Source organism: Thermobia domestica, chromosome 2 (assembly GCF_964235325.1).
Source record: "Thermobia domestica chromosome 2, izTheDome1.hap1.1, whole genome shotgun sequence".
NCBI classification, from domain to species: Eukaryota; Metazoa; Arthropoda; class Insecta; order Zygentoma; family Lepismatidae; genus Thermobia; species Thermobia domestica.
The window spans coordinates 43,525,158-43,552,323 of record NC_137455.1 but is presented as its reverse complement, the minus strand read 5'-3'; the positions used below and the strand labels follow the sequence as shown (position 1 = coordinate 43,552,323).

Here is a 27,166-nt window from a genome sequence, read left to right as displayed (position 1 = left end):
ACATTAGTTAATTAAAAGTTATGTGACCATAACATTTATAGTTATCGGGAAGTATTGTAGGATTTACCGATAAACTTTAATCCCATTGTCGGTGTGCTGAAAAATTTACGAAGCTTTGTTATTTTCAATAAGTTTCTTTTCGGAAAACTTTGATAATTTTCGGAAAACTTCGGGAAACTTCGACAAACTTCGGGAAGGTTCGTTAATTTTCGGAAAAACTTCATGTGGAATTTACAATATTTTCGTGTATATAAGATAGGTAAAATTGAGCGGAGAGTTAGTAGTGAAGAATCATTGAAAACGTGAAGACGTTTCTGGTTTACACTGCGTGGTGCAATTAGCCTGAAGAAAATTTTGTTACGGCAAATTATAAATTGCTTCTAGCGGAAACTAGTGAAGGATTTACCGATAAACTTAGAAGTATATCTTCGGTAAACTGAAACAAGTTACGGGAAGTTTTATTATTATAGTTAACGGTAAATATTAGTGCAATTACCGATAACCTTTTAAGTGTATTTTCGGTAAAGTAAGAACTAAATCTTTTGTGAACTGAAACAAGTTACGGAAAGTTTTATGATTATAGCTACCAACAAGTACTGGTGAAATTATTGATAAAGTTAGAACTGAATTTTCGGTAAATCTTGTGAATTAAACGATGTTGTATTACATTGAAATAGTAAAGTATTAAGCGTATGTTTGGTAAACTGACACGTAACATTGTGATTTATAGTTATCAACAGTTGTGAAAGAATCTTTAAAACTGAATCTTTGCTGAATTTGGATTTACAATTATCGTTGTGCGTTCAGTGAAAAAAAAATACTGTGAATTTAACTTGAACATATATTGATAAAATATACAACAATATAATATCTGATTACAGATGGCTTCTACAAGTGCAGCCGACCTAAGTGAGCTATTAATCATGGCAGAACGCTTCGGATATGAGGCAGCCGAAGTTGTTTATTATACTTGGAAAATGATAGTGGAAAATTTTCATAGGAATGGGGTGCGTGTACGTAGTCTTGAGTATGAGCGTTTTCTGCAAGCGCTATTTAAGCATTATGGGGCTGTTCAGGAAATTATTTTGGCAACCTGTGAATCCGCTGCTGATATTTCTGATTTATATCAGTGCGGATTTTTTCGTGAGGATAGTATAAAAAATCAAGCTTGTGAAAAGTTCAAGCAGCTAATATTAGCAGGTAAAACTGATGGTTTACTTGGTGATGCTGCTGCTGAGCTATTAGGTAATCCTGTAAACTTACCAGGGCCAAGCACTGCAAGATCTGGGGAACCTATGAACTTAACTGGATTTGGTTCTGTGAAATTTGAGGAAGTACCTAAGACAATGGATGGTATGGGTGCACAACAATTTGAAGTAGTAAAGAGTACATCCCGCACATATGCTTACTTTGGGCTAAAGGGGACAGAACTAATCATTAAGTGTATGGGTTCAAATGGAATCGAAAATCCAGAAAAATATATACGAAATCTGTTTGATTTTGTAATGACCCATACATTAAAGGATGTTGACAACAACACCTTTGTAGGAATAACTATCGAGAGCGCTGCCTCGAAGTTAAATAAACCAATTTATCTGTCATGGCGCAGAAAATCGGAATTAAACCCTGAGGTCCTCTTTTCCGTAGTGGAAAATACCCTCAACAGTAATGAGGAGTTCCTAATCGGAGGTGACGTTACGTTTAAGGTGCATACTGTGCATCTCCGAAAGGGAAGAGGTAAAAGACGTGAACGAACCATTAAGAAATATCTTCCATTGGCTGACTTCTTGGAAGATAAATTACTTCCTATGGAAAAGGATGTGTACTGCCTCCCAAAGAGTGTAATTCTGGGGATGGCAAGGGCCGAACAACGATATGCTCAAGTGTATGATTTAAGGAACAATCCGAAACGGTTGTTAAAACAAGCAAGGAAACTAGCTATAAAACTAGGAATAAACGCTGCAGATCAAAATGGATGTACTTTAAACGACGTGAAAAAAATACAAAACCACCTCGCACCTAAGTACCAGATCGTTGTATACGAAAGAAATCAAATGACACGTGAATTTTATGTAATATATCCGGGGATTAAGGGTGGTAAGCAAATATATTTGCTTTACGAAGATAATCACTACCAACTAATAACTAGTGTCCGTAAACTTTTGGGAACCGACGGATTTTGTAATCATTGTTTGCAGGGGTACAGTAAATCTGGTATTTTTCATAAGTGTGAGTTTAAGTGCACATATTGTGAAAAGTACCACGAGTTATCGTCCTCTGATATGCAACGAAAATGCGAGGATTGCCATAGATTGTTTCCGACAAGTGAATGTTTTAACAATCACAAAGATGTCACCGGACGAAGCAAGAGTGTATGTGATATGGTTAGAGTGTTTGATGAATGTGGTGTTATGTTTGATTTGAGACGCCGTCGTAATTCTATGCATAAATGCGGGGAACGTTTGTGTAAATCATGCTCTGAGCATGTTGAGCGTGACCACGTATGTTATGTACAAAACCAACAACTTACCCGGGTAGAAAAATATTTGTACATAATTTTTGATGTAGAGACTATGCTTCTAGATACGAATATTGAAGGTGAACAAGAGCATGTAGTAAATCTTGTTTGCGCGCAAATGATTTGCTACAAGTGTAAGGGTAACAGTTTAGACATGCCATGCTTTGAATGTGGAAATCAAAATGGAAAACGCGAGTTTTCTTTTAAGAACATCGACGAGTTTATTAACTTTGTGTTAATATCTCGTCCGAAGTTTGAACGTACAATTGTACTGAGCCATAACGGATCACGCTATGATATCCATTTCTGTCTTAAAAATCTCATTGAAACCCACCATCTTACACCATCAATGACAATGACGGGGCACAAAATTACCGAGTTGCGGATTGGTAATCATTTAATCTTTCGCGATACATTTCTTCATATGGGAGTTAAATTATCAAAACTCCCGAAATCATTAGGCCTTTCTGGAAATTTAAGGAAGGGAGATTTCCCATACTTGTTTAATACACCAAACAATCAAAATTATGTAGGCAAAATTCCGAACCTTAAATATTTTGATCCTGAAAATCGTGCTCCGGAAGAACAACAACAATTAATCGCCTGGCACCAAGAACGTGCTGCAAGTGGCGAGCAGTATGACCTGCAAAAAGAGATGTTGGAGTATTGCCGCAATGATGTGAGAATTTTAGCAGAAGCGGTTATCAAGTTTTCGGATATGGTAGAGGAGAAAACTGGTGGAATCCAGTGTTTCATTTCATCCGGAACCATAGCCAGTCTTGCTATGCTTACATACTGCACTTTGTATTTACCCAAAGAGTCAATTGCAATTATTCCACCTCTTGGATTTGACTACCGCGATCGGCAAAGTGTAAAAGCTTTGCAATGGTTGCGGTATATGAGCGAAACAAGAGGTACTGAAATTCAACATTCAGCAAATGGCGGCGAAAGACGATTTGGAAAATACAAGGTGGATGGATATGAGCCATCTAGTAATACTGTTTATGAATTTCATGGGTGTTTTTTCCATGGGTGTTTGACCTGTTACCCTGATATGCGCCATGAACAGCTTGACGCGTCCTCACCCCATCGTACATCCATGCAACAAAGGTACGAAGCGACCGTTATTAAATCCCAATATTTAAAAGAACATAATCTCAACGTTGTTGAGAAATGGGAATGTCAGTGGGATGACCAGGTGAAGTCCGACAAGTCCATTCAAGAGTTTATTAAAACTCAGTGTAATGATCTTGTCGATCATTTGGTTCCCAAGCACGGATTTAATGGTGGCCGAACTGAATGCTTTAATGCCTTGTATGAGTGTACTGATGAGGAATATATTCAATATCTGGACGTTACTAGCCTCTACCCCTGGGTAATGGCTCGTAAACCGTTGCCAGTGGGTGCGCCAAAAATTCATAGGGGGCCGGACTTTCCAGAAGTGGAAAGTATTCATGGTATGGTTAAATGTACCGTTTTGCCTCCAAGTCAATTATTCTTTCCAATCCTGCCATATGTTGCACATGGCCGATTACTTTTTGGCTTATGTCGCACATGTATGGAGGAAGAAAGTGTTACCGAATGTTTGCATTGTGAAAATGATCGTGCCATTACTGGAACGTTCTGTACCCCAGAATTGCATAAAGCACTTCAAAATGGTTATAAGATACTCAAAATAAAGGAAGTTTGGGAATTTAACCTGGTTGGCGGTGAGAAAGAAAATTCAGTTAGTCTGTTTAAAGACTATGTGAATTCTTTCCTTCAAATGAAGCAGGAGGCTTCAGGTTTTCCTGCATCATGTCAAAGCGAAGGAGACAAACAAAAATACATTGAAGAGTATCATGCCCACGAAGGCATACAATTAAATTACAATAATATTAGAACAAACCCGGGTCTGAGGTATATTGCTAAAATAATCCTCAACTCGCTTTATGGAAAATGGGGACAGAGAACCGATCTTCCACAATCAAAAGTCGTTGACACTCCGGAAAGGTTTTTGACGTACCTGCTGTCACCGCAATACGAGGTACAAACAGTAACACCCATTGGTCAACGCCATCTCCTAATCACTTACAAAGACATTGAAAGCGAAAATAAACCATGGAAGTTTTCAAATGTCGTGCTTGCTTCGTTCATCACGTCATGGGCAAGACTTCGTCTTCATGACCTATTGACTGCAGCAGGACCAGACCATGTTCTTTATTGTGACACAGACAGTATCATGTTTATACAGCAACGAGATAGAGAATCCAATCTTACAACCGGATCCTACCTGGGAGAACTAACCAATGAAGTACCAGAAGGGTGGGAAATTGATGCATTTATAGGCTTAGGACCAAAAAATTATGCCTATAGAATGAAAGAAGTTCAAACAGGTAAAGTAGATTATGTATTTAAAACTAGAGGAATAACTTTAAATCATCGTACACGACAAGAAATTAACTTTGATCATTTTTATCAACTAGTTTGAGATAAAGCTGAGAAGAGACAGTTACACAATCCAGGAAAAATTGTTCATAAGGCTGGGTTTGTCATCGTATCCAAGTCTGAAACTAAAACACATCAGAAAGTTCAAAATAAAAGACGACGATTAAATCATAACAGTATTACTGACTATACAACATTGCCATATGGTTATCAAAGTATTAAGTGTGTGAAATGATTGGTATTTTGTATATATGTAAATAGTAAACTATCTAAAGGTGGGATGATGTCATAATATCATCAAATATGTTCATAAGTTTTTCCTATATGTTGGTACTTGTACGTATATATATAATGTAAATATCTTATTTAAATATGTATATCAATATGCCAAAATACAATATTGTAGAGTATATAAATACAATAAAGCGTTACAATTTATAATATGTTTTATTTCTCCAAACAAATATTGATATCATACGAAGTATATGTATTCTATATAAGATAAAGGAAGAATACGTATGCTTCATATCAAGTATCATACAATTAAATTTATTTACGTGCATTAATGCTTTATGTGACGCTCTTACTTTTTTAAAAAAATGTGTGTTATGCATATATATATTCATTAAACGTCAAATAAGTATGTGTATTCAAGATAAGATAAAGAAAGAATGCATATATTTATTTATGCACATTAATAATACTCAATGTAGTATGCTTATATATTTTTCTACAATAACTATTCCGAAGTCGTAAGTTCACTTCGTGGACAGTCGGTGTGGTTCGTGTTTCATCAGCGTGCGTCGCCAAAGGACGACAGCGGTAAGTAAATATATTTTATTTATTTATTCAATACTTTTAATTGGTACAACAACTTAAATTCATAATTACAAATTAGTTTCATTGTGCGGAACATTATGTATATGTAAATCATAAAAGATCGTAATTAGGGATTCGTCTCATTGTGCGGAACATTATGTCGTACGTAAATAACAATTACATATGTACATCACATAAAAAATTAATTCATATTATCATTAACACCCCACACTCTTTTATAAGTTCAATTACATACACCGTACTCGTTTATGACTTCAATTGCAAAATACTCATTGCGCTATTACAGTAATTAGACTCTCATTGAAAATACTCATTACTTCAATTACCAAAAAACTGAGATTTTTACGCCTCTTCTACTCTCCGGAACTCGAAACTCGAAATACATGATTTACAGTTCTCTGTGTTAGGGGAAAGCACATTTATTATATTATTCTTTCAAATAACACGTTTCACAAGTTACTTCACTTTCAATGTGTAATTTCATATCATCACTAACAATCATCTTGTTCCGATACGAAAATAACTCCCTCCTGAAAAAAAAAGCCTGACCGTAGTGAAAGAGCGTGAACCTTCTTTATGCGATTAATCGGGTCCAATAGCTCAATAAGTCCCTGCACACAAATATCTCAGTAAAAGAGGAAAAGTTATTCAAACTTTCTGAATACATATTTATGGGCGAAATTTGGTTCCCTTGGAAGTTTTTAAAAGTTTGAAGGGCCGCCATTTTGAACATTTTCATCTAATTATTCTGGTTAACGAACTCATCAAGATATTTCAACAATTAATGTTTGTGCCAAGTTTCGTCTCAATCCGCTTAAAAATTAGGGTAGTTATGGCATTCACAAATAGCGTTATATATATATATATATATATATATATATATATATATATATATATATATATATATATATATATATATATATATACAGATAGATAGATAAATAGACACACAGAGGGAGAGAGAAAAGGTGTTTTGCTCCCTGCTCTCACCTGTGGTGCGTCAGAGCTAAACCGGGCCCCTTTGCAAAACGTATTGACCAGCCTAACCTAAACACAAACCTTTTAATTGCTAACGTAGAAACGTGGTCGGGAGGTGTAAAGCATGTAGAAATTGTATTTTTAATAACCATGAGTATGGATTCGAACACTCCACTTTCATGTTTTTCTTTTTTCTTTTTGCAACTACATCGGAACGTTCAATTTTTATTCTTTACTAATTGCAAATGGCGTTTACATTCAAAATATGAGGAATTTTGGTGGCATTTGTTCGGATATTCTTCTCTTTCAAAATTAAGAAGAGAATAAAAGCAATACGCAAAGACAAAAAGTATTATCAGTACTAAACATTACCAATAATAATTGCTACGTAAGACTAAATACGACCTCTTTTACCACCTCTCATGAGCTGTATGTATTATTAACAAAATTTTTAAAAAACGTCTCTGACTGGGATTCGAACTCGCGTTCTTTTAATTTGTAAGCCAGGACCTTAACCACTATACCAAGATCATGACGTGGTGAACGTTTAGTTGTCGGCGTATTTGTTGTATTTGAGTTTTATGTTCCCACTTCGACAATATTTACTCTTTTTTTCTAAGTTTAACAGCTGTTTCTGGCTTTCTCTTTCGGTGTCATCCTTTATTTACACTATGCACTATTCGTATTAACAGCTTGTGCTCCTCTACAATGTCTTATTGAGATTAAACTTTTCTTTTTGCCTCTCAGTAAACATTTGATTGATTTAATTCTCATACTCTCCACGGATGGAGCGCAGGAATGCCAGATTCGAAAAATAGGTGTACATTTACTTTTCTGACAGATAATACATCCGTCCGTCTGTCTGTTAACAGATAGCAGAGCAAAAGCAGAAAACGGAAAGATATATCGAGAAGCGATTCAACGATTTCAACGAGTTTTCAAATCGATTCAACGTCCAAGAGTACGTTTTTTATCATTTGTTAACCCTCTTGTCAAACCTGAAATGGTACAAATCAAGCTTTGCAGTTTCAACGTTCAACACTACAGAACAGAAGCGGTAATAGATAGCGATAAATGTTTATTTGGAATAGATTCAAAGTGTCAAGAAAACGTACCAAAGTCACAAGTAACACTTTACCAAAACCAGAAATTTTTGAAATTTACTAGTAGACCTACTTCAAGTTTTAATATTGATATACATACAAGAAAAAATGGTAAGTGATTTCCAGAAATGGTAAGTGATTTCGAGAAATGATTTCTTGGAATCGATTTACCGCTCCCTGAATAGGTTCTGTCTTCTCTGTTAACACACTATTTGGAACGAACGTGGTAGCAATGAACAGTGGCGCAGGGAACGGGGGCCCAAAGGTTTCCAACTTTGTACTTTCTTACTTTGATGTTTGTAATTTTTTTCCCGGAAGAAACAGCAATTACCTTCCATGTACTCAATTTCAAAGCAAAATATGTCACTAAATAGTTTCTAGACAAGCTGTGTTCGCCAGTATCGTCTTTATCCTTTATAAATGTTTGCATTTTGGAGGTATGGAAATCGAGTTTTCCATGAGTCACTGCTGTTCAAAGGGAAGAAAGTAACGACTGAGGATCTCTATATTAGTGGTGACCTTGAAGTTATTGTTCTACTGTTTGACATAGCAATGACCATAGTTTTCAAGTACTTTCTTTGACCCAAAACCTTTGAAGACTGAGCCAGGCAATACTGAAAACAATCAGTTCCTTTCTAATCACAAAAGGGGGTTCCGAAAAAAAATATCTTGGTTTAAGAGGAGGTTTAAGAGGAATGTTAATATTTGAGCCCAAGAAATCATGATCTCGACCAAAAAAAAAAAAATCTTGACTTCGAACACAACATAGCCTGAACGGACGTGACCAAGTTCCATGTGTCAGTGTCAGTGTACCGTCACAACTGTGTGTACTGGAGTCCTGAAAATCCAAATGTGGTGACGGCGCCAATTACCGAAGAATTCAAAAACATTCCCGTTCATATGTGCCGAGATGTATGTAGAAATGTGCGTCTCTGGATGTAGGCATGCATCGATGTTAATGACCGTCAAGTGGACCTCCAAATGGAGAATTGGAATTAGATACTGTAAAGCACTTGATTTATACATCATTCCTCTGTAACTACAATTTTGTTTTATGCCATTCTTGTATATAATAAAAATGTTCTGATCACACAAAAGGTGAGTCTCTACTTCTGGTACACCCTGTACTATGACTTCCGGTTTCAAAATTCATTGAAAAAATATCACGCTATAGAAACTAAGCTCCTCCACATAGTGCATACGTGACACTACTAGTTATTTTAACAAGACTTTTTTCTGAAAAGAAAATTAAAGAATTACTAAGTGTTGCCAGCAATTTATACAAACGGATAATTTTATTATCTTGTGAAAGTAATAAAGAGTTAACACTTTGTTTCCTTTCTCTTTTTTCTTTTCTCTGTCTCTCTCTCTTTGTATTTTGTCTCTGAAGATGAAGAATCTTTTGCAAAATTAGGTCTACAAACACTTATTTAAAAATCAATCAATTCAAGAATAGTAACAGAATTATGAAGAAGAAGAATGAAGAGATAACGAAATTAGAGTTTCTGTCGCTATTTTTCAATTGTTTCAACTTTCGAGAATGAATTATGTATGATTATATATATATATATATATATATATATATATATATATATATATATATATATATATATGTAAGCTACTTTAAAATGAAAGGAGATAGTCAATAATTTACAGTTCTTAAAACAGTTCTACTGCTTCAAAAGTAATTAAATGAGATTCATGTTTAAAATATGATCATTTGACTTTTACTTCCTAAATCATAATTACACCCTGTTTCAAAAAGAATATACGTATTTCGAAAACCTAAGGACATACGAATTTGAAAATTTTCACACATATTTACGAATCTCTCGAGTTCAAATTACAGTTCAAAGTTCAAATTACAGATGTTCAATATATCATCCATCAGCGACACGAACAATATCACATCGACACTCAAATTCCTCCCATACTCGGGCAAGCATGTTCTGCGTCAGTGATGTTATGGCAGTACGGATGCGGTTCATCAACTGTTCCAGATTCTGTGGGAGTGGTGGTACATAAACATTGTCTTTAACGAAACCCCACAGGAAGAAGTCACAGGGTAAATCCGGTGACCGTGGAGGCCAGCTGAGACATGCTAAGTCGCCAGCTCCTTGACGACCAATCCAACGGTTCGGTAGAGTTTCATACATATATTCCCATAGTTTTGGAGCCATGGACCTTTAAAGATCATTTTTTCATGTTTTCGGCAAATTATAACTCCGAAAGGAAGCATTTGTGCACTCAGGTTGATCTATACTTTTCGTCTTATCTTGGTGTCAGGAATCACCTCCCAAACGTTGTCGGTGTTGTTTTGAAATACCCTGTATAAAGAGAGAGAGAGAGAGAGACGAGCTAACTTAGTCAATAAGATGTCTACTTTCCATCTGAATGGCACTAGTTTTATTCCCGTTAGAGTTTTTTTTTTCTTTTTGTCATTCTGCGCTCGTTCCAATGCTTCTGTGATGTCTACTGTGGAGTCTTTCTCTTACATTGTGTGTTGCACAGTCAACTTTCACCTTCACTACATAGTATTAGTATTAAATGCACATTCGATTTTAGTATTTGTATATCTATGCACAAATTCATTATGTTTATTTCTTTACATAAACAAATTAGTCTTTCCTTATTATCGACGTATAGACGCAGATAGTAAATAAAGTAGTGTACCCTATTAATTAAATGTCAACCATAATCGTTGTGTGAAACTAAATAATAATGAAGCTGTCACGCAAAAAAAAAAAAAAAAAAAAGCAAGTTCCAAATGTACGAACTGAACTTTGTAACTATCACCGGTGACACAGTAGAAAAAAGGAGCAAGTTTATTTCAATATTAGACCACGTGACCTGTAATTATCTAGGTACACACTAACTTATTATCAACAATAAGGATTTCTTTACCCTAACCTCCACGAGAAAAGTCAAAGAAGGATCTATCTAGCTTGGGGAAGAAAAGACTTCCGATCCAAGTGATATCCCAGAATGAAAGATGAGGATCTGTTTTTAACAGATCCTGTTGGCCTCTTATACTGCTGTTACATTCTCTCTTGAGGCTATTCATCAAATAATCCATTAATCATCGTCCGACTCAAATGATGATGAATTGTATCTCCGTCTTCTACAATACGGGCCTCCCTCATTCTGTTGATAGGCAGAGCAAGAGAAGGCTTAGAAAGGTGAACAAAAACATTTGACACATCATTCAACCAATCAGCGAAGAATTTGCTCAAACAAAGTGTTGAAATCTAAGGTTTAGTATAACAACGTGTTAAAGCTATATCCTTCTAGAGTTACGAAACAGATGAATATTCTCATGCTAAACATTTTCTTATCAATAATTTAAACGGTAATTGACGAATTAAAATAGGTTTCCAACATACAGAAATTATGAATGTGGTCTGTAGAAGAAATGATTACACACAAAGACGCCAGGGGCGGACCAAGGACCGGGCAACCCGGCAATTACCCGGCGCGCCACAGTCAGAGGGCGCCAAAACGAGCATCAAAAATAAATTTTACAACGTGTCTTCTACTTACTTCTTTTGTTTATATTCTTGTAAAGTAGCGCCAATTACATTATCTTTTTCGATTTTACCAGGGAAGAAAGGGGTTTCATAGTACTAGGGGAGGAGTGCTGTATCGACGAAGATAGCATGTAGGACATAGAGTGGAGAGGGAGTTGCTATTGCTTATAACGGGCCATGTTCTTTGTGAACTTCTCCCAGACAATGAATATTATTGGGGATTGAAAAATGGGTTTAAAACATTAAAATCTATCTAATAAAATGTAAAGAAAGGATAGGACTAGGGGGCGCCTAAAAGTCACTTTCCCGGGTGAAATTTTTGCCTTGCTCCGCCCCTGGAAGACGTGTTAATTATTACTGAGAGTTAGTGAGATTCAATTAGTAAAAATTTAGTTGTATATTAAATCAACTGAATTGTAATAGTTTGATTTTATTACACTGATAGTCCTGAAAACTGGCCTTGAATCAATTCTGAACTGCTCCTTAAATGACAACTCTTGGACACAAGCATGTTTACCTGTTGGTTTGGGCGGTCTTGGTATTCGACGAGCTGTGGATATGGCGATTCCTACATTCTTAGCGTCATACCACGGATCTCTGCGTTTAATCGAAGCTCTCTTTCCACAGGGTTATTGTTTGGACCCAGATGGTTCAGTTCGAGAAGGCTCTAATAAGTGGGCAAACTTAGCAGATACAAGCCTTCCGGAGATTAACAAAAAGTGTTATCAGTCATCTTGGTATACACCAATTGCATGTCAATTACATAATCATTTGTTACAATCTGTTGTTGTTCCGGAAGATAAAGCCAGGCTTCTTGCTGCCTCGTCTCCCGAAGCGGGTGCATGGTTGATGGCGATACCTTCTCCGCCTTTAGGCCTTCATTTGTCAAATGAAAGCTTTCGAATTGCTGCAGCCTTACGTTTAGGCTTAGCAGTTTGTGAGCCTCATCGCTGTCCAGCTTGTGGGGATGAGGTGAACCAACGTGGCCTGCATGGCCTTTCATGCATGAAGAGCGCTGGTAGATTCGCCCGACATTCCTCGGTAAATGATATAATACTACGAGCCCTCAACACAGCTGGATTTCCTTCAATACGGGAACCTTCTGGTTGCTGTCGTTCGGATGGAAAGCGACCAGATGGGATGACACTGGTTCCATGGGTGAGAGGTTAATGTTTATTGTGGGACTTCACATGCGCTGATACATACGCTGATTCAAGTCTCCCTCTGTCAGTAATGAACGCTGGAGCTGTTGCTAATCGCAGAGAAGCTGAAAAGCAAAGAAAATACAACAACCTTCTCGAAAAGTTTGTTTTCACTCCAATCGCTATTGAAACAAGTGGTGCTTGGGGTGCAAGAAATCTTGAATTCATTAGGGAAGTAGGAAGACGCATTTCTTGTGTTTCCGGCGAAGTTCGCTCCACTTCCTATCTAATAGAGCGCATATCCGTTTCTATCCAACGTGGTAACGTCTCGTCGGTCCTGGGCACTTTACCACCTGGCAAGGAACTGGATGAAGTGTTTATACTCTGAGGGACTATAGTTTTTCTTTTGACGTTATAATTACATAATTATTTCTGATTTAATATGTCTTGTTTCCGACCATGAATCGACATTAATATGTTCTTTAACTTTCAAATACTATCGTAACAGTGTAATAAAGTTACACCAAAAATTGGATAAATTTGCTAAATGAAAAATGTAAGGCATTGATTTTATCTATTTAAATATCACTTACTAAGTTAAAATTAAATATTGTGATGTATAATTTTATTCTTTTAATAATCAAATGAAACCTATTCAATGATATTTTTTAGAGCAGTAATAAATGTATTTATATGAACTTTGTAAAGTAGATACAGTATGTATGATGGCTGTTTCGATTATATCTGTTTTTCAGTAGACGTCACCGACATTATTCATTCACTTGTCGCATTTCGAGACTAACTACTGAATTTCATCTAGATAGAATTCCAGGATAGGCCATGTGAGTTAAATCTTACTATAATATAGTATGGACAATACCAACGCTCTCAGTGAGTTAAGGGGGTCAAAATATCCATTCGTTTATTGGAGTGAATTGTTCTATTCACTGCTGCATGGCTTTCAACTGTTGCAACTCGCTGTGTTTTACCAGGAACTGGACTTGGACTTGTCTGTTGTTTCTTTTCGTCCTTTACGAAACATTCCCGACTAAAATTTCGCAGACATGTTTCACTGTGTACAATATCCGCTCATTGAAACAAATTAGCGGATTGACACCCTTCCTGACTGAGAAATTGGAAGAACACAGGCTGATCTTGTTTGGAGCGATTTCGCATAGCGAGTGACATTTTTCTCTGTTTATTCCTGAAAAGATACGAAATACAGGGTGTCTCAAAACTCTCCTGACATAGGGTAACTTTGTTATTATCAGAGTTACATCAAAATGTAAGAGGGGAAACCGTCTCCAAATATAATGTTTTCAACCTAAAGTGAATGATATTTTTAAATCGGACGAGCCGTTTGGACTGCACACTCTTTATGTGCTCAATGTTAAATGAAAATGCAAAGTTGTCATTTATAAAAGGGGCTGTGGGAGAGGAGGGCGGAGCGGGATAGTGAATGGAGAAATTTTGTAAGAGAATAGTGAATGGGGGAATGTTTGAAATGGGAATTGGCTTTCGAAACGTTAATATGAATTGACAGTAACTTCATTCACTTACATTGTGGGTCCAGGTAAATGGTAATGTTCCATTTTCATTTAACATTGGGTGCATAAAGAGTGTACAGCCCAAACAGCTCGTCCGATTAAAAAAAAATCCTTCGCTTTAGGTTGAAAACATCATATTTGGAGATGGTTTCCCCTCTTATATTTTGTTGTAACTTTGATAATAATAGAGTTACCCTATGTCAGAGGACTTTTGAGACACCCTGTATATATAATTATTTAATACTGACCAGTATTGGGCACGCTTGCTAATACATAGTATTGAGAAATCACATCAGTCTATCGATAGACAGCTGCAAAGTTCTCAAGAGACGTATTTCATTTGAAGGCCCCATTGTTGAAATACATTTTGAAAAAGCCAGGGACATTTAAAATGCCTTTAACGATGGCATTTCATAATCGTGAAACGCACAGTTTTTAAACAACTTCCCTTTATTGATGCTCAGAGTAAGATAATCACATAGAACTCTATATATTCGAAATAGAGGATTAACATCTAACGGACATAAGTGCGTATATATAGTAGCGGTAGGCAAAAAGAACGAGTTTTCTCTTTAAAACTTTCAAAAAGCCGGTTCAATTTTCTATCAAAATCGTTTCCATTTTTTAAAAAGAACGGTTTGGTTCTATATCAAAAACCAGTCTTCCGGTTTTAAAACAAGTTTGGTTTTCTTTTTTCAAAGCCGTTTCGGTTTTCTATCAAAAAACAGTTTTACAGAAAAATCGAACCTTTTCTTAGAGAAAAAAAAACTATTTTTTTCGGATTTCGGTTTTTCTACAAACCGGTTTTCGGTTTTAATAAAAACAGTTTATCCTTATCCCTAATACAAAGAGAGAAATATTGTTTGTGATAAATTCGAGGAAGGGTTCGTTTCGAAGTTTACAATAAAAATAACCCATTTAAAATAGCTTCGAAAAAATAAATGAATGCTTTGAGTTTTACGTCCCACAGTTATGTCGGGTAGGCTAAAAGAGACGGTGATGATGACAAATGAATAAAATGGTAGTATGAAGAAAGTGGGAGGAAACAGGAGGACCCCGAGAAAATCCACGCATACTGGGTTTGTCCATCACAAAGCTCACTTAGTGTGAGCTGGGATGGAACCAGAGACCCTTTGCATTACAGGTGAACGCTCTACCACTGAGCTATCGCGGCCCACGAAAAGAGTGCCTTCGGTTTCATATTACGTCAGAAGGCAACTTCCTGTATCGACTACGTTTAATAACCTTATTTTGTCCTCTAGGATTAACGATGCATAATACTTACGCTCAGAAACGATCGCAGAATATTTTGCGAAAGGGAATAAAACGCAGCAAACGAACAAAGCAATCCTACTTCTCTCGTCTGCTGAGTAGGCTTTGTACTTTGGTACACGTGGTCCCGGATTCGATTCCAGGTGGAAAGGCACAAAAATTAATTTCACAAGTTTCATTAATCATCCTTCTCTTTTAGAGTAAAGCACAAGTGTGTGACACCAAAAAAAAAAAAAAAAAAATCAACCAGCAAAATCACGAATATACACACAACCTTATGCACATAATATAGTACACTGCGACTATCCGGCCCAGTTGCAAATAAAAAAGAATCTCCTTAATAAAATGAGAAATACGAGGGCTGGTCATTAAGGAACGATCATAAATGAATAAAACATAATTACCTGTACTAATCCCCCAAATGTTGATGGTCTTTTTCAAAATAATCCCCATTACATGCAATGCACTTGTCCCAACGCTTTTGCGAGTCATCAAAGATATGCTGGAAGGCATTTTTCAATAGATCCCTCAAAATCGCCTCCGAAGCTTTCACCACTGCCTCTAAAGATGTGAAAAGTTGTTGTCGGAGGTATTTCTTCAATGTTGGCAAAATAAAGAAATCACAAGGGGCTAAATCAGGGCTATATGGAGGATGGGTTACACACGGAATATTTATCTTTGCAAGATAAGTCAACAGAATTTCTGTACTATTCTTCGTGTGTAATTTCCATGTTGCCCTATGACAAATTGAAATTACGTGTGCTTGAACGGCTGCCAAGGTCACATTCCTGACGTCATATCCTTCAAACTTGCTCGATCTATTCGGCACTTGTCCCACTACACAGACGTGTTTCTTTTTCTGTGCCTTGCTGTTCTATTCACCTCATAAACACCGATTGTCAGTCTTTATTGATCAGGCTACGTATGTTTTCTTTTCTTTTTGAACGATCTACTTTCTTTTTAACGCCTTTATATATATATAAAAAAAATATTACTTTGCCAAGAAGAGAGAGTCTCTATCAAGGATTTGTTTAAGCACTAAAAAAGTGTAAGCTTTGACGATTTTTTTCTTAGACATACTTTTCTATATTTGTATAATTATTTATTAATGAAAAGGGATCGCGGTGGTTCAGTGCTAGAGTGCTCAAATCCGATGAGTGGACTTTGTGGCTGACAAACACAGTGTGTATGTGGGTTTTATCGGGGTTATCCCACTTTCTTCATTTCATCCATTCATCATCTTCTTTTTAGCCTACACGGCATAACCCTCGGAGGTAAAACTCAAACATTTTTATAAATAAATAGTGAAATAAGTAATTTGTTTTAAAGATTACACTACTACAAAAGTTTTACAGTTCTATAAAACTAGTTGTTTTGAGAAATAGTCTCCGGAATCGGCCGCGTTGTATATATATATATATATATATTGCAATACTAGAAATTTTTTGTAAATAATTATACCAATTGGTGTTAATTCGTATTCTAATATCTTTATCGTGCCCTTATTGACATTTACTTGTTCACTGACGCATATAATTCTCCTTATGATGTTGTTCTCTTATTTTTGTGCATGAAATAAAATCAACAAAACATGAATGACAGGTAGGCGGCTTAGTAAGAAAAATGAAAAACGTATATTTATTTTTTACAAGAACAGTTTCCATAAATGATAATACATACTATTACCACGTCTTATCTATCTATACATACCATATATTTGTTGACATTCTACATGCCTTGGGAAAGTAACTATTCTCTGCATTACATTGTGTTTGTTCTTCCAATTATGTTGTCAGTCATCGAAACATTCCGTGAGAGAAAAAGTGCAACATATCGCGATACAGTGCATGTCACTGTTTATTATAGACTAGCAGCGTTCACCCCGCTTCGCTGCGGTCACCCCGGAACGCAATAAACGTTGTTACTTAGATAATTTTTACTTTTTCGCTTTCAAGTGATATGATAAAAACCATAGAAGATTGCATTAAATGTTAACATTATATCGCCTGTCATTTATGTTAACCCGCCCCGCTTCGCTGCGGTCACCCCGGAACGCAATAAACTTTGTTACTTAGATAATTTTTACTTTTTCGCTTTCAAGTGATTGCAGTAAATGTTAACATTATAGCGCCTGTCATTTATGTTAACCCGCCGAGTGACACGGTCATGCGGGTTGCATATAAATACGTTTATTTTTACCTATGATGATCTAACAAAGGATTTGTACGTTATGGACACTTGAATGGTCAATTATCTCAAGACACTGGTAATTAAAAATTAAAGTGATATGATAAAAACCATCTAGGGTCCAAATCCTAATAACCCCCCAAAAATAAAAGAAATTGGTTCAGCCGTATTAGCGTGATGAGGGAACAAAGGATTTTGTACGTTCTCTTTTATATATAAGATATACTAACAGAATGGAGTGGGCTGGCGTCTATGTAGCTGGTCATACGAAAATGAACGTACAGAATAGGTAAGGGGGAAGGCATCCTTTTCGCAGACATCTACAAGTTACAGCAAAAATATTGTCACTGCTGCATTTTTCAACGAAGTTACAAAGTTCATTGCCGAATTCCATATGTTTGTGTGTGTGTGTATTATTTGTGATTTTTTAAATTTTGAATCCTCCATTCGATAGAGCTTCAAAACCTATCTGAAAGAAGTGATAGAATTTTTCGCGTCCCGAGATATTGGCCCAAAAAAAAAGTTCTAATTTCGGGAGATTTAAGAAGCCATAGCTCGGAAACTGTAAGTCATATAGACATCATTTTGGTATTGATCAATAACTAACAAGATGGTAAACGTTTTGGTTTCAAATAGTAACCGGTGGTCACTGACTAACTGGCCACCACTTCCCAGATATCGGCCAAAACAGTTTGCATTTCGGGATATTTAAGGAGCCATATCTCGGGAACCGTAAGTCATACACAGATCATATTTTGCGATTTTTTTTTAAATTTTGAGCCCTCTATTTTGAGCATGTGTCTTCATAAAACAAAATTTCGTAGACCATTTTAAGACAACTCTTACACAAACCATGTGGAAAAAATTTAGTACTCAAGGAAATTATAAATGGATATATATATATATATATATATATATATATATATATATATAGAACAATTGGTATAAAGCCTGTAGAAGTTAATAAGAAAAATTCATTCTTTTTAAGTTCGTTCTGGCAATGCTGTTGGAGCATTTTCAACTGTTTTATAAATCGCCAGTGCCACAAGAATAAATGATAAAGTTAAACTTTATTTGAAATATCACACATTGAATTAGTTAGACACTCATTTATGCTCGTATTCTTTAAGTTAATGTACAGTATATCTTTGAATATGAGATCTTCTAAAAAAATAATTGAAGTTATGGCTTTTCCCTTAGCCCAATCCTACTTGTTTGAAATAATAATAATTAACAAATAGAGACAATGGAAAATATTTTTTTTAAAAAAAGGGAAGTCAGCCAGATAGTACAATGGGATCTAGATAACTCGAGGCTGAAGGAAGTAGAAAAATTGGAGCTATCAAGTTCCTCGAGTAAGAAAGGTTCGAGTTATTAAATGATTGGAGATACCGAAATGCCGCGTTTCTCATTATAACCTCTATAACTCGAAGTCTTATTCATTCAACCTCTATAATTCGAAGTCTTATTCATTCAACCTCTATAACACGAAGTCTTATTCATTCAACCTCTCTAACATGAAGTCTTATTCATTCAACCTCTATAACTTGAAGTTGTGAAAGTTCCTTAAATGAAATAACATTACTAATAAAAATAAGATACAGTGTATGTATTGTTTTGAAGGGGCCTTTCATGTCTAGACATGAGTAAAACATAATTACAATATAATGACAGGACATTAGCAACAATAACAATTACGTAAAAGCATAGACTTAAACTTCGAGTTATCGAGGTGACATCAAAAGAAATTTGAATTAAAGACGTTAAACTTCGACTTGTAGAGGTTCGGAGATACAAAAGTTTGACTTACCGAGGTTTTTAAATATGATTATGAAACCCTTAAAATTTGATTAACCGAAGTTGTAATTTTTAAACATTCGACTTATATATGCTATTATAAGATTGAGTATTATGGAGAGTTCAAGGAAATATGAAAAAAATCGAGTTATCATGGAATTCGAATTAACAAGGTTTGAGTTATCGAGGTCTATACTAAACGATATTATATGAAGTAACAGTTGTTTTCAACCCAATCCGCATAGTGTATAAAGTTGTGTCCAACGATTATTGCGTCATAACATAGGCACCAAAATTTCTGGTCTATATAAGGAAAGGTTTGGAAACTGTTATTAGTTTATTTAATAGTATTTTAGATACTACCAGGCCCAACAGTTATTACTTCATTTAATAGCGTTTTTAAATACTACCTGGCTCAACGGTTATTAGTTTATTTAATAGCATTTTAGGTACTACCTGGCTCAACGATTATTAGATTATTTAGTAGCATTTTTTAGATAACACCTGGCTCAACGGTTATTAGTTTATTTGATAGCATTTTAGATACTACATGGCTCAACGATTATTAGTTTCTTTTATAGCATTTTTAGATATGCCTATTACCTGGCTCAGCAGTTATTAGTTTATTTAATAGCATGTTTTAGATACTACGTATCTCAACGATTACTTGATAGATACTACTTATTTAATAGAAAGTTTTGAATACTACCTGCCTCAACGGTTATTAGTTTATTTAATAGTATTTTAGATACTACCAGGCCCAACAGTTATTACTTCATTTAATAGCGTTTTTAAATACTACCTGGCTCAACGGTTATTAGTTTATTTAATAGCATTTTAGGTACTACCTGGCTCAACTATTATTAGATTATTTAGTAGCATTTTTTAGATAACACCTGGCTCAACGGTTATTAGTTTATTTGATAGCATTTTAGATACTACATGGCTCAACGATTATTAGTTTCTTTTATAGCATTTTTAGATATGCCTATTACCTGGCTCAGCAGTTATTAGTTTATTTAATAGCATGTTTTAGATACTACTTATCTCAACGATTACTTGATAGATACTACTTATTTAATAGAAAGTTTTGAATACTACCTGCCTCAACGGTTATTAGTTTATTTGATAGCATTTTAGATATTACCTGGTTCATCGGTTATTAGTTTATTAAATAGCATTCTTATGTGCTACGTGGCTCAATGGTTATTAGTTTAATCGATAAAATTTTAGATACTATCTGGCTCAACGGTTATTAGTTTATTTAATAGTATTTTAGATAATGTCTAGCTCAACGGTTATTAGTTTATTTAATAGCATTTTTAGATACTACCTGGCTCAGTGGTTATTAGTTTATCTAATAGCATATTTTAGATACAACCAGGTTTACTTTCTACATTTTTGATATTCTTCGTTCCCTACAGGTTGATCATTAACATTCAAAAAAGTGAGGGTGAGTTTAGTGATGAAGAGACTTAACATTATGTAATATATATATATATATGTTTATATACTAATGTCTCGTTTCCTTTTCATATTTTGCAGGAATCTTGCTTAACCAAAAGAGATGAACAAACTTCAAGTGGTGATTATAGTGTATTTATTTATAATCGTGATGGAAATTAGAACTAACGATATACCAATTTCCCCAGCAATTCCAGCTCATTCTCAGCTAGCTGATTGCGTTTTATACATAATGAATACATACTTCAACCAAACAAGAGCATTGGTAATATTTGAAAGCGAAAAAAGTACAATGTTAAATATGATAATTCCAAATTACAAAAGCGGCATTCTACTTCTGAATAATAAAATATCGGACTTATCAGTAGTCTCTGAGAATAATGTTTATTTGTTTGAGTGGTCAGAAGATCTTGTAGTATATTTGTTTATCTCGGAAAATTTTAGTGGATTCTTTAACGCACTTCATAACATGAAAAGCCTCCATTTTAGCTCTGGAAGTAAGATAATCATGGTTTCCAGCAAGACAAATTATACTTCTGATGATATCTCGATAGTATTTGACAGTGCCTTTCAACATGATGTGTTCAACATAATTCTTGCTGTAGTAACCACTGAAATCATAATTCAGAAATCGTTTATCAATATATATACCTACTTTCCTTTCTCCGAAACGCACTGCAAATCATCAGGAATGCCAATATTAATAGATCAATTTCACAGTGGTAAACTAGCAATAGGAAAAGACGTATTTCCTGATAAAATTAGAAATTTGCATTCGTGTCAGTTAGATGCTGGAACCCGATCATTTCCTCCTTCTGTTATATTGGAAAAGGATTACAAAGGTAATATCATTGCAAAAGGTGTAGTCCCGAACGTGCTACAAGCATTTACCGAAAAGATTAATTTTACATGGCATCTTCTCAACCGAACTAGAAGAAGAGATCATGGTTCTACTTTACCAAACGGATCCTACACTGGAGATCTAGCACGAGTCCAAGATGGAAAGCTAGAAGGAAGTTTTGTAGGTTATACCGCGAGCTTGAATCACTTTAGATCACTTCACCCTATTTTGACAGGCGAATTCTTCCACTTACTCTGGGTGGTTCCTCAACCTTCTATATACCCTAAGTGGATGAGCATGTTTTTTCCATATAAACTTATCGGCTGGATCTACATATTATTATCTTATGTTATAGTTATTATATTGATGAAAATAATGAAACGATTTCTTCCGAATATAAGCAGTTCAATATTCCAATATCCGTTGCTGTATAATTTTTCTGTTCTGTTAGGAATGTCCGTTCCAGATGATCTGCATCCAACAGCTTTAGTAAGATCATTTTTCCTTATATGGGCATTTGGTTCTTTCATCATAAATAACAGTTACCAGGCTGCTTTGTTTGGTTTCGTTACAAAGCCCAGCAAATATCCTTATATAAATACAATGGAAGATTTACTTAAATCTCGTATATCATTTGGAGGAATTCAACAACATCGGCGTTTTTTTAGTGATGCGACAGATCCAATTATGAGACATATTCTCGAGAAGTGGATAAATTCATCATCTGCTAAGGAACTTGAAGAAATATTCCACAAAATGCCTGAAAATGGTAAGCGAGGAATTCTGTGGGAAGCTAATAGAGCTGAATATTTTTTACATAAATACTCCCTGTTCGACTCGCATGGAAAACCTTTGATTCATAAATCTCGACAGATGGTTGCCTCATTGCCCACTATTCACTTGTTACGTCCAAACTCTCCTTACGGAAGAACTTTCAGTCGGATTATTCAACAATGTGTTGAATCTGGATTGCTCAAGAAATGGCAGGTAGATATGCTAGGGTACGTAAGAAGACGGTCCGCTATCACTGAAGAAAACGACAGTATCGTAGTGATTACTTTGAAGGACTTGATGGGTGCTTTTGCTTTGCTTATTGTAGGAATATTGGTCAGTATATTGTATTTTCTCATGGAAATATCTGTAAAATGTATCCACAGTTGTAAAAAATGAAAATATCAGTTCTATATATTCATAACGTTCATCTTTGAACTAAGACTGTGAAACATAGAACTACAGTTTAACATGGAACTAGTACTGTATGAGTTCTCACTAGGATGAGTTAAGTAATTATATCACGGAAGTATACTTATATATTCATCATGGCTGCTAAGTAAAGAAGTTATAGGAGAGTGACACAAGGTTAGAAATGATCTGAATTAATTTCGTATGATCTGTCTTTCTATTTTAGGACATCGAGAATCTACGAAGTGGTATCAGTTCTTTGAGCTGAAAGCAACTAGAACAGAAGTTTATATCTTTCTTAAAAGATAATAGAATATAGTATTAATTAATATCGCTGTGTCATACTTTGCTTTTGCAACACCTAGAAACCGAAAATTTTTATAATTGTAGGGATAAAAATTTCCAGTGACATCGGCTTACGTTTTTTAAAGTCCATTTTCATGCAGACAAATTTTCTTAGCCGACTCTGATCAATTTATTCTTTCAAATTTATGTTTCGGTAATGTGTAATTGTACAACGTCCCAGTGATTTAATAATACTTTCAAATTTATGATCATGGTCTAATTGTCTTAGAATGTTATTAATAAATAAATTTTAAGTTTACAAATATGTTATACTAAATAATGGGAAGCATATTATAATTACTGTTATCATAACTGTTATTGGTGTACTACGATGGTGTACTACGGTGTGCAAAATTCACATAAAATATTGAACGTAGCACATACTCTATCTGTGGTTAAATGATGATGTTTCTATCTATCCGTGACCAAATACAAAACAAAGACATATTGGTATCCAATCAGAAAACAATGTAATAGAAGTTCTGTGAAGGTGGATTTTTCGAAGATGACAGATAAGCATGAAGTTATTTATACGATGTTTCTTTAAGATTATTTATTTCGTAACTTTATTTTATGCTATTTTTTACAATGATTAACAGAAAAAGCGACTAAGATAGAAACATAAGGCAAGAATATTACAAACTAGGAATCAATGAGATATTAATCACCAGCAGTGACGTAACTAAGGGAGAGCAAAACTTCTGCCCTGGGTGGTGGACTACAAGAGCGCAAAACTTCTCTAATATTTACTTTCACTATAAGGCAAAGAAATACAACGGTGCGTTGTATATTTATATATTTAGTACTTGTAAATCCTTACTTTAGGGTAACTTTAGGGCGTAAGATGTTTTAATATATGTACTAGACTGATTATGCCATTCGAAGAAGAAAAAAGATATATATGTATACTATTATTATGTAAGATCAATATAAAACAGATGTTCATATGTCTGTATATGTTTTAAATAATAGGATTATGGATAGCAGGTTGTCAGGAGCAACCAGATATATATAATGTAAATAAAATGGAAGGGATTGCATAGAAGTTGTCGTCATTTTTAATGGCTCAAGTTAATAATTAAAAGGAACCAGTAGTGATTTTTTTTAATATTTAATTGTTGTAGAAAGAAGTTTTAGCAAACTAAAGATCGTAAAAATTACCTCAGAAACTTATCAGGACAACAACGGCTCACCAACTTTAGGATCATATACAGAGAGCGTAAGTTAGCTTCAAAGCTATATTTTGAGGACATTGTAAAAATATGGCATCCAAGAGAGACCGTAAAGGTAAATTTCAGTTCCAGCTTTTTGTGTTTTTATTTAACTTATATCGATTTAAGAGATTTGTAAAATGTCCGGGTATCATACTCAAGACAACAGCTTGACTATGAGTACGCTTGACGTAACTAAGGGGCAAAACGGAGCTTGTGCTCCGGTTGTCGGATTGGGAGGAATGCAAAGCTAGGCAAATATTTATTCACTATAAGAGAAAGAAAGGAGTTTTAGCGAACTAAAGATCATAAAAAAATACCTCATAAACTTAACAGGACAACGACTCACCAACTTTAGAATCATAACCATAGAGCATAAGTTAGCTTCAATGTTAGCTTGCAAGTTGTTTGAATATATCACTCAAGACAACAGCTTGACTGTTTGTCATAATTAAATATTCTACTCAAAAGCAACAGACTGTTGATTCATTCTACACATATGAACATCCCGATATAATTCCAAAAGCATTGTGATTTGCAGTTATTGTGATAAGACTATAAGAATATGTCAAGCGTGCAACTCTCAGATTATTATTTGGCAATCAGATACTAATTAGTTTGGTATTTTATCTTGTGCTAAAAATTAAATTATGTACTGTACTGAAATTTTGAAATTCAGCTTTACAACTTGAAGAATAAAATAGAATAAGAGAATTAGTGTGTGATGCCAATATCAGGTGTTGCCGAGAAGCGTTTTGGTTTGGTTGGTCAGTGAAGGGGCGGTAAAGCGAGGTCTTGTCCCGTGCGACAACTAGCCTACTTGCGTCACTGATCACCAGAAGAATCTATTGGTACCTTCAAACAATTTTATTCATCTACAATTACAATGGAGTTTGCTTGCCACATCAACTTAAACCTCAAACGAGATATGAAATGAAATGAAATGTAGCTAATAAGCTTACTTCTTGTCAAAATACAGTGGGAGAGAAATGTAAGAATTAATAAACTAATTATTCCAACTGCTATCATATTTCGTAAATTTAAAACAATTTTAGTTAATAATATTAATTTGTAAAGTTCAGGGAAAAGAGCGACAAAAACCATATATTATTTCTTGCTAAACAGCATTACATCGTTTCAGGATTATTTCATTTTGTTCTTAATGTCCTGACTTATGATCTCTATTAATATATTTTGGTAGTTATAATATCCAAATATATCTGCGATACTTAATCAAATTTCCCAAATCAACGATTTTATTTTAGCGTTAACAGTAAAGCCATTTCAGGTTTCCTGTGGAGAGGGGAGGAGGTTGTCCACTAACAAATACTAGTATTTAGTATTCAATTTATTAAAAGGACAACATGTGTTTTCCTGACATTCCTAGAATCACATGAAAGCCCACGCTCACGGTATTTGCCAACCACGAAGACCGCTTGACAAGATTCGCAAATTAAGTTTCACGAAGTCGCACTTTCTCACATCCATAGTGACTCTATGATAAAAGGACCTAGCATGATTTATTTACAATCAAATACAATTCTTATGTCAAAAAGGTATACAATAAATTATAATAGTAACGAAGTAATATACAACGAAAATAAGAAGAAAACTGCTGATGTTCATTGTAGCTCGTCAGAAGTTCAGAGGGTTTGGAATTATAACTGAGACGGTCTGAAATATGATTCTTAATGTATAAATGAAACGAATAACAAGCGTGTTTTATGCAATGCACATTCTTCTAATTTCTTTCTCTTTGCTTTGTTTAATTAGAATTGGGTTTATCTTAGAAGAAGCTTAAACTATATCTAACTATCCTAAGTAATTACATTGTAACTATTGTATCATTTATTGCAATTGTTATAAGAATTATCCTGTCACCTTTGTTGAAGATTCATACGTTTTATTAGGCTTAGATACATATATTGTGTTAACGTTGCTTTGCTTCTTCAATCTCTACTTGGTATATGAAAATCAGCTCTTGAATATTGTTGATGGACTGAATATGTTAATCAAAATGAGATCAGATTATACTTATTTGCAATCATCTCTTATAGATATTACATTAAGATTCTCAATGTTGTTCTTTCATGTAGAATTGTGTAGGAATCATGAACATCTATCATCTTAAATTCGGAATTGAATCTCAAGGTTATATCCTTATTTCTACTAATATGCGTGTATATATATAGGGTGTTTCAAAACAACGCCAACGTTTGGGAGGTGATTCCTGACACCAAAGTAAAACGAAAAGTATAGACCAACCTGGGTGCACAAATGCTTCCTTTCGGAGTTATAGGCTGCAGAAGGTCCATAGCACTAAAACTATAGGGTCTACCGTAGTCGGGTCAAGACTTTGCTAAGGAACTGATATATGTTCTATCCAAAAATACATGCTTCAGAATCTTGCAGTACTTGCGCAACAATTTTTATAGGGGTAGTTAGTGAGCACTTCAGATTATATACCCTTAACCAAACTGCCTGTCCAAAAATTGTTGCGTGAGTACCTTAGGATTCTGAAACATCTCTTTTAGATAGAACACATATTAGTTCCTAATTAAAGTCTTGACCCGATTACGGTAAGCCCTATAGTTCTGAGCCCTAACCCGGTGTCAGAAACCACCTCCCAAACGTTGTCGGTGTTGTTTTGAAACACCTGTGTATATATATCTATATCTATCTATCTATCTATCTATCTATCTATCTATATATATATATATATATATATATATATATATATATATATATATATATATATATATATATATATATATATATATATATA

General features: G+C 34.8%; 1 protein-coding gene across 1 annotated transcript; it reads left to right on the top strand.

Annotated features, from left to right (window-relative positions):
• The first annotated feature begins 881 nt into the window (after positions 1-881).
• On the top strand, positions 882-20,817 carry LOC145678986 (uncharacterized). Its single transcript, XM_081749588.1, has 3 exons — positions 882-2,652; positions 3,052-4,822; positions 20,763-20,817. Exons 1-3 carry the CDS (start codon positions 882-884, stop codon positions 20,815-20,817), a joined length of 3,597 nt encoding a protein of 1,198 aa, XP_081605714.1.
• The last annotated feature ends 6,349 nt before the right edge of the window (positions 20,818-27,166 follow it).

Coding starts and splice junctions, on each gene's coding strand:
- LOC145678986 (XM_081749588.1), top strand. CDS start 882: ATGGCTTCTACAAGTGCAGCCGACCTAAGTGAGCTATTAATCATGGCA. Junction 2,653..3,051: donor GCAAATGATTTGCTACAAGT/GTAAGGGTAACA, acceptor AAAATTATGTAG/GCAAAATTCCGAACCTTAAA. Junction 4,823..20,762: donor ACCAATGAAGTACCAGAAGG/GTGGGAAATTGA, acceptor CGTTCCCTACAG/GTTGATCATTAACATTCAAA.